This window comes from Manacus candei, unplaced genomic scaffold (assembly GCF_025592945.1).
Source record: "Manacus candei isolate 608988 ecotype Guabito, Panama unplaced genomic scaffold, ASM2559294v1 h1tg000078l, whole genome shotgun sequence".
NCBI classification, from domain to species: domain Eukaryota; kingdom Metazoa; phylum Chordata; class Aves; order Passeriformes; family Pipridae; genus Manacus; species Manacus candei.
Genome location: NW_026138126.1, coordinates 700,433 through 717,702, shown reverse-complemented (window position 1 = coordinate 717,702; position 17,270 = coordinate 700,433). Strand labels below are relative to the sequence as shown.

The window sequence follows — 17,270 nt, the reverse complement described above, 5'->3', positions numbered from 1 at the left end:
CAGATTCCCAGCCAGTGCATGACCTGTGTCAAGTTCCAGGCTTTCAGAGAGCACATAGTTGGGAAAACAGCTCCTGTTCCTATCAAAGTGTACGATTACTATGAGCCAGGTATGTGCCTGTTTTCCTCTGATTCCTGCCAGCAGTAGAGCTCCAGGCAGGAGGCTCAGCTGTGATTTCTCCTTCTTCCTGACCTGCAGCTTTTGAAGCCACTCGTTTCTACAATGTGAGTGAGAATAGTCCCTTGGCTCGGGAGCTCTGTGATGGCCCAACCTGCAACGAGGTGGAAAGCTCAGCCAGCCAGTGGGTTGGTAAGTTAGACCAAAGCCACACAGATCTTCTGGAAAATGGAACCCAGAGGCATGTAGAACTCAAAATTATGTTTAGAAAAATGTTCTGTTTTGCTATCTGTGTTAGTGGAAGTTTTACAAAGGTTTGTGGGATTCAGCTGTTAAACCTATGGCACCCAAACAGAGCAATGGTGCTCTTCATGCACCGAAGTGACTATGATTTGCTTCAGAGGCAAGCTATAATATCTAGTTCTGGAAGAACCTGCACAAGGAGATGTGTCAGTAAACAAAAAGGTAAAAACTCTTTACCATGCAATTTGGTTTTCTTTCTCTAAAATACCTTGCGATATTGTTCCACAATTAACTGTAGGAAAATCAAACAATTTCATGCATCAGTGAAAGGAATAACTCCCCAAAAACTCTCTGTTCTTCTCTGTGCTCTGTGGCACACAAAATAGTTGCTTTATCCCAAGTCTGGAAGCTGTTGCAACATATGGTTCTTTCAGAAAGGCTTTTTGTAAATTTGTGGTAGAAGTCTTAGGGAATTCAAGATGAAAACTTACATCAATGAGATATTTCCATTCCATCTTCCCCTTTCCCTGTGCTATGCAAAACTACTGCTTTGGCTGGTTTTGTTTGCCTCCCAGGCTTTGTTCACTCTGGGCCTTGCAACAACATTTTTGGCTGCTTGGAGGACGAGTACTTTGAGCAGTGCCTGTGCTCGCGGGACTGTGGCTACGACGGGGAGCCCGTGTGTGGCTCAGACGGACAGATCTACCCCAACCACTGCCAGATGGAAGTGGCATCCTGCAGGAATAACACCAGGATAGAGCAGATGCCCATGTCTCAATGTTCTGCCTGTAGGTTTCATTCAACTCCCCTTTCGTGATCCTGTTGCTGCAAATCCTTATCTAAGCGAGTGATAATTCCATACCTGTGGCAGGAAAAGGAGGAGAATCTAAATCTCCTCTGTATTATTTTGTTACAGAGGATTAAGTTAGCAGAGCAGCTGCTTTTCAGCTTGAAATAACTGGCTTTCCCTTCTCATATTTTACCAATCAGAATGAATTTAAGAGAAAATTACTGATACTGTTTGATCTGAAATAAATAATTCTAGATAAAAATTAAATCCATGAAATGTAATGTTCTGTGGAGATTATGCATGGGCTTTCAAGGTGTGCAGCAGCTCAGGAAACTCACTATACCACCTCTGGAAATGCAAACATTTTCTATAAATGCATTAAGAAATTTTATCACCATTGAGTTTATTTTTCTTTTTATTTGCAGCCAAGAATTTGCCAGAAGAAAGGGAGACACACTCCCACACAGCTGAGCAGCCCAGTGTTCCACAGACTCCAGCAGGTAATACCTTTGCATTTATCCAAGGCCCTTTTCTTTAGCAAGGTCAAAGCTTGTCCTATTCCTGTCTGAAGTATATATGTATGGCTCTCAAACACACTGTAAGTAAAGATGCTGCATTTCTTCATCTTATATAAAAGACAGAATATTCAGAAATCAGGAAATAAATAAAGAGGTCAAGGAAACCATGGATGAGAACTATTCAACAACAGACAGCTCTTCTAGTCCTTTTTCCTTCAGAAAATCTTGCAGGATACCTGCTCAGTTCAGCACATGCAGGATTTAGGTGATCGTTCATCGGAGTAGCAGGTGACTCTCCTATTTTCTCAGCCTTGCGGTGTTTGAACAACACATGCTCTGTGATCTTTTCTTCCACTATTAATCTGGAAAGATCACATTTAAAACCAGACTGGTGTAATATGTTCCAACAAACAACTGGACAGGACCTGACAACAGCCCAAACCATTGCAAGAACCAGGATCCAGGTGGATTAACTTTGTCCCTTCAGTTCTGTGCAAAAGTGGAGCTGGCAGCCTTGATTCTCTCTGAGATGCTGTTTGAAATAAAGGGCCTTAGTGAGCAAAACTGTTAAGGTCAGTAGATAGAGCAGCCAGGAATTTGGCTGCTCATTTTATTTGGTGCTTATGTTCATACACTTTTTCCAAGACTTATGTCGAACTTGCTCATGGCTCACAATAAATCTCATCAAGAAGCAGTGGAGGGTCAATAGAATAGCTTGTTTCATGCCGTTTCTAGTAAATAAACTGGACTAGATTTTTCCTGGCTGCTTTCCGCTCATTAATTTTCCCCTGGCTTCTAACTCTCCTGACAAATCAGTAAAACAAGTTTAATTCTTCAAGAGAAGTCTCCGTGCCTTCTCATGTCCTCCTTGTGCACAAAGCTCAGAGTACACATGCCCAGTGTGAGTCTCCAGCCTGTTCTTTCCCTTCTGAGCAGCAGCTGATAATTTTGCTTATTAAGTGTAAAAACATAGTGAATATTCCATTATTACTGTTTCTATAGGTCATTCAGTCTTAGTGTTTAATGTCTGTCCTGCTTTCCCTCCCTTTTTTTCTGGACTAATTGTGAATATATATGAGATTGCAGGCTGTTGGGATAACTGAGATGAGGGTTTGTTGCCTTTTATTTCATGCACATACCGTGAACTCAGCACAGAAACTCTGCAATCTGAACCCTTTAAAGCAGCATTCCCAAACTGCTCTGTGGGGCGCTGCTGGAATGCAAGGCCATACTAAGTGTTTTGCTACTGCTCTACAAAATGAGGCTGCAATTACATTATTTTCAAGTAAAAATGTGGTAGTAAAAATATGGTTACCTGGGGAAAAAAATTGTGGAACTTGTGGTAGTCCACGATCTAACAATGTTCAGAACACAAAAATGTTCAGAAAGCACAGACCTCCTGACATTTCCTAGAAGTTTTACCTTGCAGTTCTCTCCTCTGGACAATGGGCAGCCACCCACCCCAGAGTCACAGCCCATTTGGTGGGGCATATGTGCTGTGAGAGTACCCTGCCAGTGTCTCAGATTATTTTCTGAAATAATCTGCATTAAAGTGTCTGTCAAAAGAAAATACCCCTCTGGTTTCTGTTCTGAATGGACAGAAGCAGCATTGGCTCAGGAGGATATTTAAAAGCAAAAGGGGAAAATCTGATTTCTGTGTGTGTGGCATTGTCATACAGATTTTAGATGAACAAACCTGAGTGGCATGAGGATGTTTGTCAAAGCACAAGCACTTGGAGCTGGTTTTGTCCTGGGATCTGGGAGTTTTGAGTCTCCTGGCAGGCAGACCCTGGAGCTGTGAGCAGCCATGGCAGAGTGAGCATTCAGAAATAAACCTGAGTAAATCCTGCATCGGGAAAAGGGCCCAGCATGTGATTTTCGTTAATCCCCTGGGCTCCTCTCAGGTCAAGCACACAGGACATGAATCATAGTGTAACAGATGAATGAATCCCTCCCCACACATGGCTCTCGTGGGCTCACTGCTCTGGCAGCACTGGAGCATGAGATTGGTTTAAGTCAGCTCATGTGCTCTGGGCTTCCAGGGAGAGCTCTGATGAGCCATGCCTAAATCTGCAATTTCCTAGAAGGATACAGAACTCCAGGAAGCCAAATCAAGCTTAGGGCAGGTTGGTGAAAAACTGCCTGAGTGTGTTAATCTTCAGGAAATACCACGTTCTTGGAGAAGCACGTGGTGTTTGTATTGTCTGGAATCCTCCTGGCTTTGCCATGAGACTTCTGCAGCTCATCTTGGGCTGATGGATGTTTTCACTGGAGCTCTTGTCTATGTTACCCAGCAGTGGGAATAACGAGCCAGCTGCCACCCAGCAATCAGTGGGAACTGAGTGGGAAATGTGTTGGGGCTCCCTCTGCCACTCACAGACTCAGTGCAGTTCCAAACACACCAGTGGGTTTGGTGGAATAAACCCCAGCTTTGGAGTTAAGCAGTATAGATGGTCCTGAAAAATCTTGTAGCACCCAGCTCTTGTCAGAGTATCTGAAAATGCCTTTCCAAAGTCTGCAGTGAGGGAGAAATGGGCTGAGGTTTCATCTTAAAACTGCAGCCTTTTTTTGTACATATGGATGGATCCTCTTTATATCTGTAGATTCTCTTGACTGAGAGGGAAGTGTGCACGGTGACAGGACTCAGCTGAAACTACTCTTGTCTGAATACCCTTCTTTAGTTGTTCTTTCTCACAGGTGAATTACTGAGTCTCTAAAGGATGAAGCAGGATTTTGATGAGTAGCATGGACCCACCTCTGGCTCTCAGCACTGAAGCTGTGCTGGTGTTCCTTCACAGTCTGTTGCAGTCCTATTTGTTTGGACTGAAAGCCCTTGGAGCAGGAGCTGTCTTACGAACAGGAGTATCAGAATCTCAGTGCCTTTCTGGCTGTGGCTTTCCTGAGATCACTGTCACACTTGTCTACAAAGATTTGAGTGGATTTTAGAGCCTCAAGGATCCTCAGTAACTCTGATATCACCTCTCTTATGAGGTGGTGCTTTGATTGCTTTCATAGATCATTAGCTCTGTTCTGAAACTTCCTAAACCTTCCCTGCCAAAAGCGCTAAATATAGAGCCAATGTACAGCCAGTGATGTTGGAGGACAATATGTTGACATCACACTGATGTGGTTCTGCATGGATTTGTTAGAAAAGCAATATCCAAGTGTGGGCAGCAGTACTGGGGGTATCAGGGAGCCCACTCAGGCTCAGGTCTCTGACCCCCTGCCCTCTCCCCACATGTTATTTGCACAGCTCTGCTCCAGCAGTTTGAAGGGCCGGTAGCTGGGAGAAAATTCTACATGGAATTATGATACTTTTATTTGGTGCTGGTGTTACTTTTCAAAAAATTAAACACGATCAACTGGACCAGCTCCTACCAGGAACACCAGTGTGAGCTCTGCTTCCAGGTGGAGTCATCCCCAGCTCTCCTTACTGGCCAGTGTTATCCCTGGGGTTACACTGCTCTTTCAGGATTGATTGAACTGGCAAGGGGCCACTTTTCCCTTCACCCCATCGCTGCTCAGCAAACATTGGCTTCGGCACAAACATTTGGGGATGGGGGGAGTGGTTTGTGTGCAGCAGGAAACGCTGGCCTTTCCTCTTTGCCTTGACTCCAGGGCTGAATTCCTGAGAAGAGTGAGACCTGTAATGTTAATTCCATCCCTGCTGGACAGCAATCATCCATTCATACAACCATCTCATGATCTGGCAGGTTCCCATATGGAGAAGGCCAGGAAGGAGTGAACACAGAGACTGACTCTGCTGTTGCTTTGGGCCGAGCCTGTTGCTGGGAGGATGTGGGAGGCAACAGGGAAGATCCTTCAGATATTTTATTCCTAGAGAACAAACATTTTCAAAGGCCTTGATGAGTATTCTCCTAAAATAAAGCCAACTTTGTGGGGGTGGGGGACTTTTCCTCCCTGCAGTAACTCTGCTCCAGTGGTTGCTTTGGTTGGGATTAGAGTACACAGACAGCAAACAGGAAGGATGGGCAGCTGAACTGGCTCAAGGAACAGTTTAGAAAACACGGACCTACTGATGTTCCTATAAGTTTTGTCTTGCAGTTCTGCCCTCTGGACAGTGGGCAGCCACCCAACCCAGAGGCACAGCCCGTTTTGTGTGGGATCTGTGCTGTGAGAGTGCCCTGCCAGTGTCTCAGGATGGACTGATAATGCATTTGTCTTACTGTGTACAACCCTCAGGGTGACTGGTCCAAACTTCAGCACCTCGGTGAATTCCATACTAGAAAAGGAGACTTTCCCCTCCCTTTTTTTCCTCCTTTCCCCCTCTTTTTCCCTTATTTCCCCCCTTTTCCCCCCTCTTTCCCTCCCTTTATCCCTTCCTTCCCTCCCTTTTCCTCATTTTCCCCCTTTTCCTCATTCCCCCCTTTTTTTCTCCTTCCCCCTTCTTTTTTTCTCCTTCCCACTTCTTGTTTTCCTCCTTCCCCTCTTTTCCCTTTTTTTCTTTCCCCTTTTCCCACTTTTACTCCCTTTTTTTTTCCACTGCCCAGGTCTTATGGTCTTACACCGGGAAGCTGAAAAATCCAGTTTTGTAGCAGCTCTTCTCCTGGGCTGTGAGTTCAAGCAAACCCATGCAGGTCCAGTGACACGTGGCCTCACCCCTTCCTTCTCCTGTCATTCTCCTTCTCTGTGATGCAAAATGTGATGCAGAAATGCAGTTCCTTTGGCTAAACTTGGACTCTGGTTCCCTCCACAGCTGAGGAAGGACCCCCTCTTCACACAGACCTGTCCTACTACTCCTATGAGTACGACCCTGACCCCTTTGCTGCAGAACCCGATGTGTTTGAGATGGAGGCAGAGCTGACAACAGGGCGCACCTTCAGGGAAGGGGATGGGATCCAGGGAGAGGTGACCATGGCAGAATGGTGAGCCCAGGGTGAGTCATAAATCTTCTTCGAGACTCAACCTCTCATGTCCTGGGTCAGATGTGTTTACTTCCTCAAAAGGGGCATTTTTACACTTCCCTCTTTAGCAAGGAATCCCTGGGAATGGGATCTTGAAAGGCTTTGTGGCTCCATCCCCAGCAGAACAATCTCTGAAGCTTTTCCCTACCCAACTCCGGCGATGTCTCCCCAAGACACATAACTTGTCTTCACTGTGTTCTCTTTTCAACAGAAATCTACAATTTAAACCAAGAGAAGAGGCTCAGAATCAACTCCTGTATGAGTTTGTTCCTCCAGATGACCTGCTGCAGAACACAAACTGAATGATGAAATGATGACTACTTCCTGATGCCCTCAGAACTGTTGGCTTTGCTGCCCCACGGGGTGGATCTGGAGCTCTAAGGGGGACACTCAGCATGATTTTTCTGTTGATTTTCCTGCCTTTTGTGCATTCTCCTTGGAGCCCTTCCAATGATGGGAGACCAATATGCTGTGTCCTCTAGGTGAGAAAAATAGGGGCTGGAATTCAAACCTATAGAGCATTTCCAAGTGTTTTCTCTGCTATCAGGATATACTGCAAGTGCCATTTCCTAGATACATTTAGAAGCTAAGTCCAGGCCTTGTGCTTAGCTGAACTGCTGTTTGAGGAAAGATGGCTGAGAAGTTTTTGCTCAAATTATAATAATAAAAATCAGTGTGTTTTGCTAATTATGACATAGCAAGAGGCTAATTATCTTCCCCAGCCCGTAAGTCTGCTGCACCCACAAGAGAGGCACTTCCCTGTGGCTCCATGTTCAGAGAAGCTGGTGGGAGGTACATTTTACCAGAGAAAACTGGAATCCAGTGCCAGGGCTGAAAGGCTTTGTCCCTGCCTTCTGTCTGCAGGCCTCAGGTGGGAGTTTTCCAGCTCCAGCAGTGACAAGGATTAGGTGGGGGAACCCTCTTTGTGTTGCACTATGTGCTGATAGGGGCTGCTTGCAGCCTTCTCAGCCCTTTCCTCCTCAAATCTTGGCATGAAAATGAAGCTGACCGAGGCACAGTCCTTTTAAATGTTTGCCTGACTTCACTAATCCCTTTTATTCTGCTCTCACTGGGATCCAGCACAATGGTTGTTCTGCTCATGGTACTCTCTGCCCAGCCCAGGATCTGCTGGCCAGTACCAATCCCTGGGGTCACAAGCTGGACTCCCTTAGTCTGACCTGCCCCAAGCAACGTGGCAAAACTAAAAACAAAAGCTTTGTGTTTCCAAAAGTGTAGGAGGCCAAGATTTTTTAGTTTCCCTTCCTGCCTGGAGAAGCATTGTTCTCCTTGGAAGAGTTACATGCAATTGCCTTTTGCAAAATAGTGTTAATATTTTATCTTACCACTTCTATTGTTACCGGGACCCAGAGCAGGGTGGAAACTGCTTTTGAGGGTGTTTATTGGTGAATGGAAACAGAAAAAAACCCAGCTCCATTCATTTTTAGGGCTTGTTTACGCAGGAACCATGACAAGACTATATCCCAGTATAGACATTCCATTCCAGAATAAAGGCAAGTTTATTCCAGAAAAATGTCCACATGGGGACAGACCAGGAGGTATCCCAGAGGTTGGGCATGGGTAGTTTCCAGTCTTTTTTGTTTGGGACCAGACATTTGCAGAATGTAGTTGACATGATAAAGGTCTGGGTCTTGAAGTTCCCAGAAATTTCAGAGCTGCTTTGTTGGCAAGTTTTTTCATGGCTGCTCCCAGCTCTCCTCACAGGATCTTGGCATGGCTGCTGCTCTGGGTGCCCACTGCTGCCCTGCTGAGGGGTTTGCCATGTGTCCTGGGTATGCGGGGGGGGGAGATCTGTCCTCCCTGTGTCTGCACAGCACAGTGGAAGCACTGGTGGCTGCATTCCTGCCTGGCAGGTAAATAAAGACCTTCAAACTAAATTCCATCTCCTGTAAGCAGCTGGCCTGGCTAGACACTGGTTATTGTGTACACACATAGGGCTGAGTCAATATTTATCCCCTGGGTAAATAACAGACCTACTGTGAGCTGCAACAGGATTTTTTTTTCCCTTTTCTAAATCTCAAAGCCGCACAATACAAACCCTGCTCTTTGCTGGTTCAGGCTTCAGCTGTTTGGTGCTGTGAGTGTGGGAGAATGAGACAGTCACCCTGATAATGTCTGTGATTGGCTTCCCCTAAAAGTGGGACCTATGCTCTGGATTCTTCAGTCTCCTGTCCTCAGTCACTTTCTGGCTGGACTTTCCTGCTCTCATCCATTGTGCATCTTTGTATATCCATTGAGAGATATTTGAAATAATTTTCCGTTGCTTGGTCCTCTCATAGGTCCTTGGGCAGTCAGACATCCCCCTTGGGGATGAGGAGGTGAAGGTGGGGAGTTTCAGCAAGTATTAAACCTGACTTTCTTCACTTTCCTCAGGCTCTGGTACATGCAGTGTCCTAATTCCAGATTCAGACACCTCCTTGTTTCTGCCAGGTAAATAATTCCAGCTGGTGGTGCCAGCCCATCAATCATAGCCCTGCCTGAGGGATCTGTGTGTGCCTGTGCACTCACCTGCTAGAGGCAGAGGAGTCTTGCTTCTGTTTTGCAATTCAAAGTTAAGCCTGAGAGACCTGGGCCCTCAGAAGGCAAAGGCGGAGCAGCCTTAGAGCCAGACAGAGCAGTTCAGTGTGTGGGAGGTGATGGGACAGGATTTCTGGATCCTGACCTCATCTCCAGTGCTTCTCCCCACCTTTGGCACTTTCAGGGCAAGCACATATGCTTTTGGCAGCCTCAGCCTCCCCCGACTCTTGCCACACCAAACCAGTTCCTTTCTGTACTGAAAAAAAAGTCATTTTATTTAAGGAATTGCATAAAGGAACCTGCACTTACACCATTGTAGTTACCTTTCCCCTCTTCACAGGAGTAAAGGAGCAGGTCTCTGCTCTCTTCTTCTCCACCCTAGTTCATGGTCCCTCTGTCCAGAGCTTTCCCCTGTCCCACATTTGCTGTTCATGTTTCTTGTCATCATCATTAATTCTTATCTAGGAAAAAATAATTCTAGATTATTTTTTCTCCATTCTTCAACATCTTACTTGGAATACAGACACTCTTTAGGCCTGGGGCCCTGAGAACCACTGGAGACACAGCACAGCTGTATCAGACTCCAAGCTGTTCACAGGCTTTGGTCCAGTTCTCCCTCTGGAGCTAATCAGTCACACTCCTGTCCCTGAGAGCACAAGGACATCCCAGCACTGAGAACTCAGGCCCCCACTTTGTGCACATCAGCCAGTCATAGTTTGGAGTGAAGGATTGATTTTGTTTCTTTTTTTCACCAAGGAGAAGACCAACTGGGTGCTGGGAAGCCAAAGCCAGCAAGGCCAGCAGGTTGTTTCTGCCTCAAAAACAAATTTGCCTCCCTCTGTCAGAGAGATGTTTCTCCTTTCCTTTCCCTGATGGTCCCTCACTGCAAAAGGAGAAAAGTGCCAGTGGGTTTGTAAGACACAGAAAAAGCTTCTTCCATTGAGTTACTGAATAGCTGCAGCAATGCTAGTTATCAGTGATTGATGCTTCCAGTCCTTTCAAGGAGATTAATATTTATATATTTGTAACTGTACATTATGCAGAGTAATCATTACCATGGTATTTATTTGAAAGCAATGGTTCCCTTGTTCTTTCTTGTCCTAGTGTTTTGGTCTTGCCTCTGTTCCTCCTTCCTAATAAGCCTCAGTAGAAAACAAATACCAGAAAAATGTTCAGCTTGCTTGGAGAACATCATTAACATACCAGCACTTGCTTTGCTGACTGTTGCCATTTAATGCACAATAACCTGGTTTTCATTATTGTGAATAGAGCAACTATTTAGAAAAACCTCAGCTTGGGTTGGGTTTGTGGTTTTTTCAATACCTGCTGTTTCTGAGTCCCCACAGCCCTGGATGCCCCAGGGCTCCAGGTCAGCACCTGGTGCATCCCCTGCACCCAGAGACTGGCTCTAGCCTTTCACCTGCCCTTTGCCCCTCCCCCTCCCCTCCCCCCAGGTACATGCAAGCAGTTCTCTGACCATTTTTGTTTTGTTCACACAAATCTTAGCAAGTCTGAGTCCAGAAAAGTGTTTGTTTTAGATTCTGATAAATATTTTATTAAAAACTTATTTTAAGACAATCTTGTCTGCTTCTTTTTATTCACGCTGTCAAGTCTGTACCAGGAAAACCAAAAAATTCAGGGACTTTAAGGAGGATTATTGTTCATTTTCTACCTTGCTTCTTACTGGCCCTATGCCCCAGTTGTGTCTGAGAGATGAGCCTGTTGCAGTTTGATAAATATGGTGAATTTGCAACAGATTCCAATAAGCAACAAGCCTGAGCATCTCTTTCAGCTTTTGGTTGTGGGTGACATTACACAAAAGACGTATGGAGTCCTAGAGCAAGAGTTTGCTCAATTCCTACTTTAATATTGCCCTTCCAGAGACATAATTTTAAAAAAAAATCCATTAATACAATCTTTGCCCCAAAGAAATGATGGATGTCAAGGGTCATTTGCAAAAACAGGGATGAGTGAATGGGATTTCTGCACTTGTTACCAACAATGAGCTGACATTACTGTGGGGTTGCTTATGAATCAAGCCAAGAATGTCTTTCCTAGAAAAGCCAGTGCTCTACATTCTCTTAACTGTTTCAGTCCAGGAGAGTATCTTTTGAAACTTTTGAATCTTTTGAAATTTAGAAATTTGGTTTTGCAATGCCTGGTCTTTTTCAGTTTTAGGTGAAGGGAATATGTGTTTAAGGAGCAGGAGCAGAGCTAGAAGGCAGAGAGCAATCAGCTGGCAGGGTCAGAAGAAGCAACCCCGGGTGTATCAGCAAGAATATCCCTGGTGATATCTGACCAGGTGAGAGCTGCAGTGTCCCAGTAGTTGATGTATGAGTCCAGCACTAAGCATCTCACACCACAAAGAATCCCACAGCCCAGGTTTATTCACTCTTTGCTGTGCAGACAGGAAAAAGGACTTGGCTCCTGGATGAAACTTGTGGAATTCCAGTGTTGTCTTCATCTTTATCCCCACTGTGTGTTGGGAGTGCCCTGGGAGCGGGAGCTGGGTTGGGGGCTTTACACCAGGGAGTGTTTGGAACGGGGGAGTGTTTCCTTGGAGAACTTGGAGGTCTTCAGGAAAGTGCTGTTTTGCTTGCTACTCCTGAAGAACCTTTTCCTGACCTTATCCCTGAAGTCTTCTGACACATAGTAGTAGACAAAGGGGTCAGCACAGCTATTGCACGTGCTGATGGCCAGGCTCACCATGTAGCTGATGTAGAGCTTCCCGTACAGCCTGGAGCAGTAGCTGGAGTAGTGACCCAAGAGCAGAACGTTGCTGGGAGTGTAGAAGGCCACGAGGGTGAACACCACGAGCGCCGTGAGCTTCATGGGGTAGGAGTAGCGCTTCCCCCCGTGCAGGAGGACGCGCAGCACGGAGCAGTAGCTGAACAGCACCACCAGCAGCGGCAGCAGGAAGGCGCAGGCGATCAGGCACACGAAGTAGTAGAAATAATACCCGTCATCCTCATGCCTGGGCAGGACGTCGTGGCAGAGGGTGAGGTCTGCCCCGAGCAGGGGGTAGGACTGCTGCTGCAGGGCCAGGGGCAGGGTGAGCACGGCCGAGCAGAACCAGACAGTGACACAGGTCCAGGCGGCGAAGGCAGGGGTGCGGAAGGCACGGGAAGAGAAGGGATGGACCACAGCCAGGTAGCGGTCCACGCTGATGCAGGTGAGCAGCAGCACTGAGCAGTACATGTTCCCGTAGAACAGAGCCGTGGTGAGCCGGCACAACCCTTCCCCGAAGGGCCAGTCATTCCCCAGGAAATAGTAGGAAATCTTGAAGGGCAACACCAACACGAGCAGTAGGTCTGCAGCAGCCAGGTTCATCAGGAACACGGTGGAGGTGAGCCTCTCTGCCCTGGTGGCCAGGACGCACAGGGCTAGCCCGTTGGAGGGCAGCCCCACCAGGAACACGAGGGTGTAGAGGGCAGGGATGAGGCGCACAGTGAGGGCGCTGCCCAGCTGGGAGCGTGTGGCCTCGGGGATCAGCAGGTATGTGATGTTGTTCACGGTGGCCTTGTCCCCAGGGATGGCTCGGGGACACGGGGTGGTCTCTAGAGTCTTGTCCTGGTCGTTGGTGCTGTTCTGAGAGTAATCTGAGAGACAAGGCAGCCTGTTATTCACTCATCCCCAGTGTTCACCCCAAAGGCTGCTCTTTGCCATTTCTGTTGGGACCCCTGGAACTGACAGTACTCTGGAAAGACTGGTGTGTGGTGGGCAGAAAAACTTGGCTGACAGACAGAGTCACCTCAGCAACCTCTCGGAGAATGGACCCAATTCCTTTGCCATGTGGTTTCCCACAGCTCACAAGTGACTGTGGTGCTGTACAACCATCAGCAGGCCTGGGAGACCAGAGAGTAACTCCTCTGTCTGGCTTTCACAAGAATCTGAAAGTCTGGAGCCATTCCAGTGTAAAGTCATTACTGTGGGAGTCTAAATTTGGCTTTCAAGTGCTCTGTTTTACTGCTCTGTTTTTTCTTTCTAGTTTCTTCCACCCCAGCTTCCTTCTCTGCCATATCACCTCTGTCACCTCCTGTCACCTCCTGCTTCAGCTAGAGCCTGCACAAAGCTCAATCAGAGTGTGCTGCCACGTAAACTCATTAAAAAATAAGTTTTCAGGGATCTTATAAAGGTACCAAACACCCAGTACTTCAACAAACAGCAATTTTTCAGCCAGAGACACACACTCACCATCGTAGTCCTGAGAGGCCACACGGAGTCCCCAGAAGGCACAGCACAGTAGGAGCCTGTGAGACATCCACCCATTCCCAAGGTTCCCCATCCTGGTGCAGGATCCAGTGCCCCACTGCAGTGTCAGAGCTGTATGGGAATTGTAACACCAGTGACCCTGCTTACGCATTTCCTTTGGTTAGTCCTTAACTCACGGAAGCAAGAGGCAGATCCCAGAATGATGAGGCTTTGGGGGTTGTCAGAGCCTGTGCTGCCCAAGCAGACACAAGCCCAGTGTCAGAGGGGCACTGGGAGGGGCATAAGAATCTAGATCTGAAGTGTACCAGGGCTGTACTTCATCATCAGAGCTCGATGATGCCTCGAGTGACTCACTTGGGTCTCCTTCCTGCTCCGGGATATTCTTGGAAAGCATCCTTCCCCCACAGAGACCCAAGTGGCTCTGGGGGAGATCCAGATCTTTTCCCATGTGCTAGTTCACAGTGTTCTCTAGTCTCACAGACAGGAAGATATCAGAGCTGAGGATCAGACAGACCTCCCCAGCTCCCAGGGATTACATGGGGGTCTTGCAGACTCGTGGTCTGGCAGTTGAAGGTTTTTAGTGTCAGCCTTGCAGCCTCCAGACCAGGCTCGGCCCTTCAGAGGTCTGCTCCTTTATTTCTGCTCCTGCTCCCTGACTAAACAGGGGATGAAGCTCCTGCACCTTCTCAATTTTACTGCAGAGGGTGATTAAAAGTCTTCTGGGTTGGAGCTATTTGTACTTGAAAGAACCAGCAGGAGCACCATGCCATACCAAAGGCAAGTGGCAAAGTGAGGGAGACACTTGTGCTTCCTCTGATAAACCTGAACAGGGAGAGCAGCTCCATCCAGCAGGAAAGGGGCCTCAGAAGGGCTCAGGAAATCCCTGCAGTTGGATAGATAATGGTGAGTTCCAGTCACTCTTGCCCCAGAAAACCATGTTTCCCAAAGCTGTGTAGTTCCACCCTGGAGTACTGAGCTCTCTCCCTGGGTTTGGAGCTCGGAGCAGCATATGGAGCTGCCACAGACCTGCTGGTTGTACCCAGAGGACAACTCAGATAATGCTGGAAGAGGCACTGGCAGATGTTACCTGAGCCTTTAAGATCCTTTGCTGCCCGGTCCCCCTTCTCTAACCCCTTGAGCAAGTCCCTTCTGTGCTCTGCCCTGCACAGCAGCACTGGGAAGCTTCCAAATCCTCTCTCATCTCCTTCGTTGGAGCCCAGTGTGGTCAGTAAGCGGATGGGCCAATGGGACAGTGTCTCATGGATGGAGAGGGTGCTGGTTTTTAGGTTCTTGCTCTTCAGTCCTTGCCTGGCTCTGCAAGGGAGGAAGGAAAGGAGCTGGAGCCCAGCAGTAGGAACTGTAAATTTGGCAACCTGAGGAGCAGCTCATTTCTTTCTCCTCAGCTTATGAATGGCCTCTTCTTTAAAGGTTGCAAATCTGAGCCTGGCTGATGTTCGATGAGATTCTTCTATTCCAAGGAGAAAATGATCCTATTTCCTTTGCTTTCACCATATTCCCACATCCTTGTGCCGAGCGTGTCGAGAGGTGGAGTTCCACTGGCAGGGAGAGGGAAGATACAATGTTAGATGTTTTGCTTTTGTGATTCTCTCAGGATTTATGAACCCTTACAGAATGACTCATGTGGCCACATATTTTCCATGCCTCAGCCAGGATCCTTTCCATGCTCTGTATGCAAAAAATTATCCATAATCAGGTTCAGATAGTGTGCAAATCACAGCCTTGCTTCCTATAGTCAGGTCTCTGGAGTGGAGCACAGAGAGGTTACTCATCACTGTATCCTTCATTTTTCAGATGCTGTGTGATCTTTAGTGACTGCCTTAGATGCAGAACAGCTTGCTTGAAACTTCCAGTGCCAGAGGTTTGTCACGGCTTGTTAACATCTCTTTAAGTCGTGTGATCCTTGCCCTGCGGGGTAACAATTTGGTTTTCAAGTAATTCGTTGTGCAATAGATCATCTCCTGGGAGCTGACTATTTTTTATTCCACGGCTCTGAACCCAAAAGATGTAATGCTGGAATACAGGCTGGGGATTTGAAAGTTCAGAGGGAGGGTAGGAATACCACCTGGCCTGTCCCATTTATCTTTAAGGCTTGTAAGAGCAAACTTTGGTAGGGAAATGATGGGACTCTGTTCCAGCAGCTCCAGTGGGTTCCTGAGCTAAAGCAGCAGGTGAGAGGACAGAAATCTCAGGGCAGGGAGTACCTGCCCCAGGCTGAGCTTGGGTTTGAAATGGAGACATGAGAGGCAACAGCTCTGACTTGACACCAGCAACACAAGGCATTTCCACCCTCACATTTTCCATGGATGTGGAGCTGGCCCTGCCAGTCCCACCACTTGTTATGCAGCATCTGAGCCCTCAGAGCCACAGGGCACAGAAACACCCACTGATTGCTGGAATAGAAATGCTGGTCCCCTGGTCCAGGCTCCCCCATCCCAGAGATGTCTCTGCAGGCTCTGGCAAGTGCAAGATGCCTTCACTCCCTGGACACTCTTCCTGACTTTTCTAGCACACCAGTTCCTCTCCTTCTCACTCTGTCAGGTCTCTGCCATCACCCTGAGACTCTCCATGGAGCCAGGGAATCTCCCTGCCTCTCTCTTCTGCTTGTCCCAGCTTTCCTATTCCACTGGGATCCCACCCAATGTTTTCCCTTGGTTATTCCACACATTCTCCTCACCACTTGTCAGCTTTACACTGCTGTAAGTTTTGAGGAGACTAAGTTTTTTCAGAACTATTCTTCTACTTGCTCACAGTTTTCACTTCACAGTGTACATATGAAGACATTTTTCCAGGATTATTTGAAGCTTATTAACATCAGTGCAACCCACTGGATGTTCTGGAATTGCTTCTTGTGGTTCTTTCTTAGCAAGATAATGACACTGGTGTAGGAGCTGACATACACATCATCATCCCTTGTCAACACCAGGTCTCAGATGAGTCTCTTTGGATTCATTCTTTAGCACAGGTCTGGTTTAGAATTGTTAGACTCTAATTTAGTCTTTAAATTGGTAGACCATACCCTTAGTTTCATTAAGGTTGAGTTGGTTCTAATCCAGAGGAATGGCTAAAACTCAAGGAAAAACTCAACTCATGTTTTCACACACAGTTCTAGACTCTCTCATGGATTCAGAGCCCCGACTCTCTGGTGCGTCACTGATACGGAAATGTTAAAAAAGTCCTGAAATATTAAATACTGAACTCAGGTACTCCCTTTAGCAATTCTGAAATCAATTGCAAAAACCATTTATTCTTATCCCATCCTGCAACCCTATTTTTAAGCTGTTTGTCAGTGCCAAATCTGTCCTTGTTGAGACTTCCAACTGCTCTTGGGTGATGTCACATCCGGCCACCCCTACCCTCAAGCACAGGGAATGTCCTCTTTGTGAGAAGGCCAAGATCTCTGTGAGAACACTTGTGTAAAGCGGGCTATGTCCTCTGAGACCCCACCACCATCCTTTTAATCAAATTATTCTGTGCAATTTATGCATCAGAGGGTTGTTATTGGGAGAACAACAGTTTGTTTCCCTGTGAGGCTGCACAGAAAGCAGAGCTGCCTTTTGTTATGGCAACGGAAGTGTTGGGGATGATGTAAAGGAAACTCCTATCGGCTCTGGGTCACATAGGCTTAATTTGCAAAAATCTACTCATTCATTTGTTGTGCAGAGCTCACAGGGAACATAGTTAAACATCTAATTACCCAGGAATTTGGGGAGGTTGAGGGAAAGGCGGGTAGAGGGTTATTTTCACAGATGCAGTTCTGTTGCCTTAACCTGTAGCAGATGTTCTTATGGGTTTCAGAACTGGGATCAGGCACTTTTTCTGACGGTTTGTTGTGTTGAGTGTGTGAGTTCCTGGGGGCCAGGCCTGGGCCAGTTTTGTGACTCAGCTCTGTGACAAAGGTGTTGCTGTAAA

At 47.0% G+C, this 17,270-nt stretch overlaps 2 protein-coding genes across 2 annotated transcripts in view; one reads left to right on the top strand and one right to left on the bottom strand.

Annotated features, from left to right (window-relative positions):
* Positions 1 to 8,332, top strand: part of CPAMD8 (C3 and PZP like alpha-2-macroglobulin domain containing 8) — a 52,329-nt gene extending 43,997 nt beyond the window's left edge. The window contains exons 38-43 of the mRNA XM_051810454.1: positions 4 to 109; positions 199 to 309; positions 936 to 1,148; positions 1,576 to 1,650; positions 6,386 to 6,565; positions 6,805 to 8,332. Coding sequence (XP_051666414.1) covers positions 4 to 109; positions 199 to 309; positions 936 to 1,148; positions 1,576 to 1,650; positions 6,386 to 6,558 — 678 coding nt within the window. The 3' untranslated portion in view covers positions 6,559 to 6,565; positions 6,805 to 8,332. The remainder of the gene's footprint in view (positions 1 to 3; positions 110 to 198; positions 310 to 935; positions 1,149 to 1,575; positions 1,651 to 6,385; positions 6,566 to 6,804) is intronic.
* Positions 8,333 to 10,672: 2,340 nt separating this feature from the next.
* On the bottom strand, positions 10,673 to 13,623 carry F2RL3 (F2R like thrombin or trypsin receptor 3). The gene is made up of 2 exons (XM_051810455.1): positions 13,323 to 13,623; positions 10,673 to 12,727 (listed from the first exon to the last, which is right to left on the bottom strand). The coding sequence occupies exons 1-2, from the start codon at positions 13,489 to 13,491 to the stop codon at positions 11,649 to 11,651; spliced, it is 1,248 nt and encodes a 415-aa protein (XP_051666415.1). The 5' UTR covers positions 13,492 to 13,623; the 3' UTR covers positions 10,673 to 11,648.
* Positions 13,624 to 17,270: the final 3,647 nt, after the last annotated feature.

Bases quoted from the DNA above. Each gene is read 5' to 3' on its own strand.
- F2RL3 (XM_051810455.1), bottom strand. From the start codon at position 13,491: ATGCGTAAGCAGGGTCACTGGTGTTACAATTCCCATACAGCTCTGACA. The intron at 12,728-13,322 runs GTGAGTGTGTGT...CTTGTCTCTCAG, and splicing joins GGCCTCTCAGGACTACGATG to ATTACTCTCAGAACAGCACC.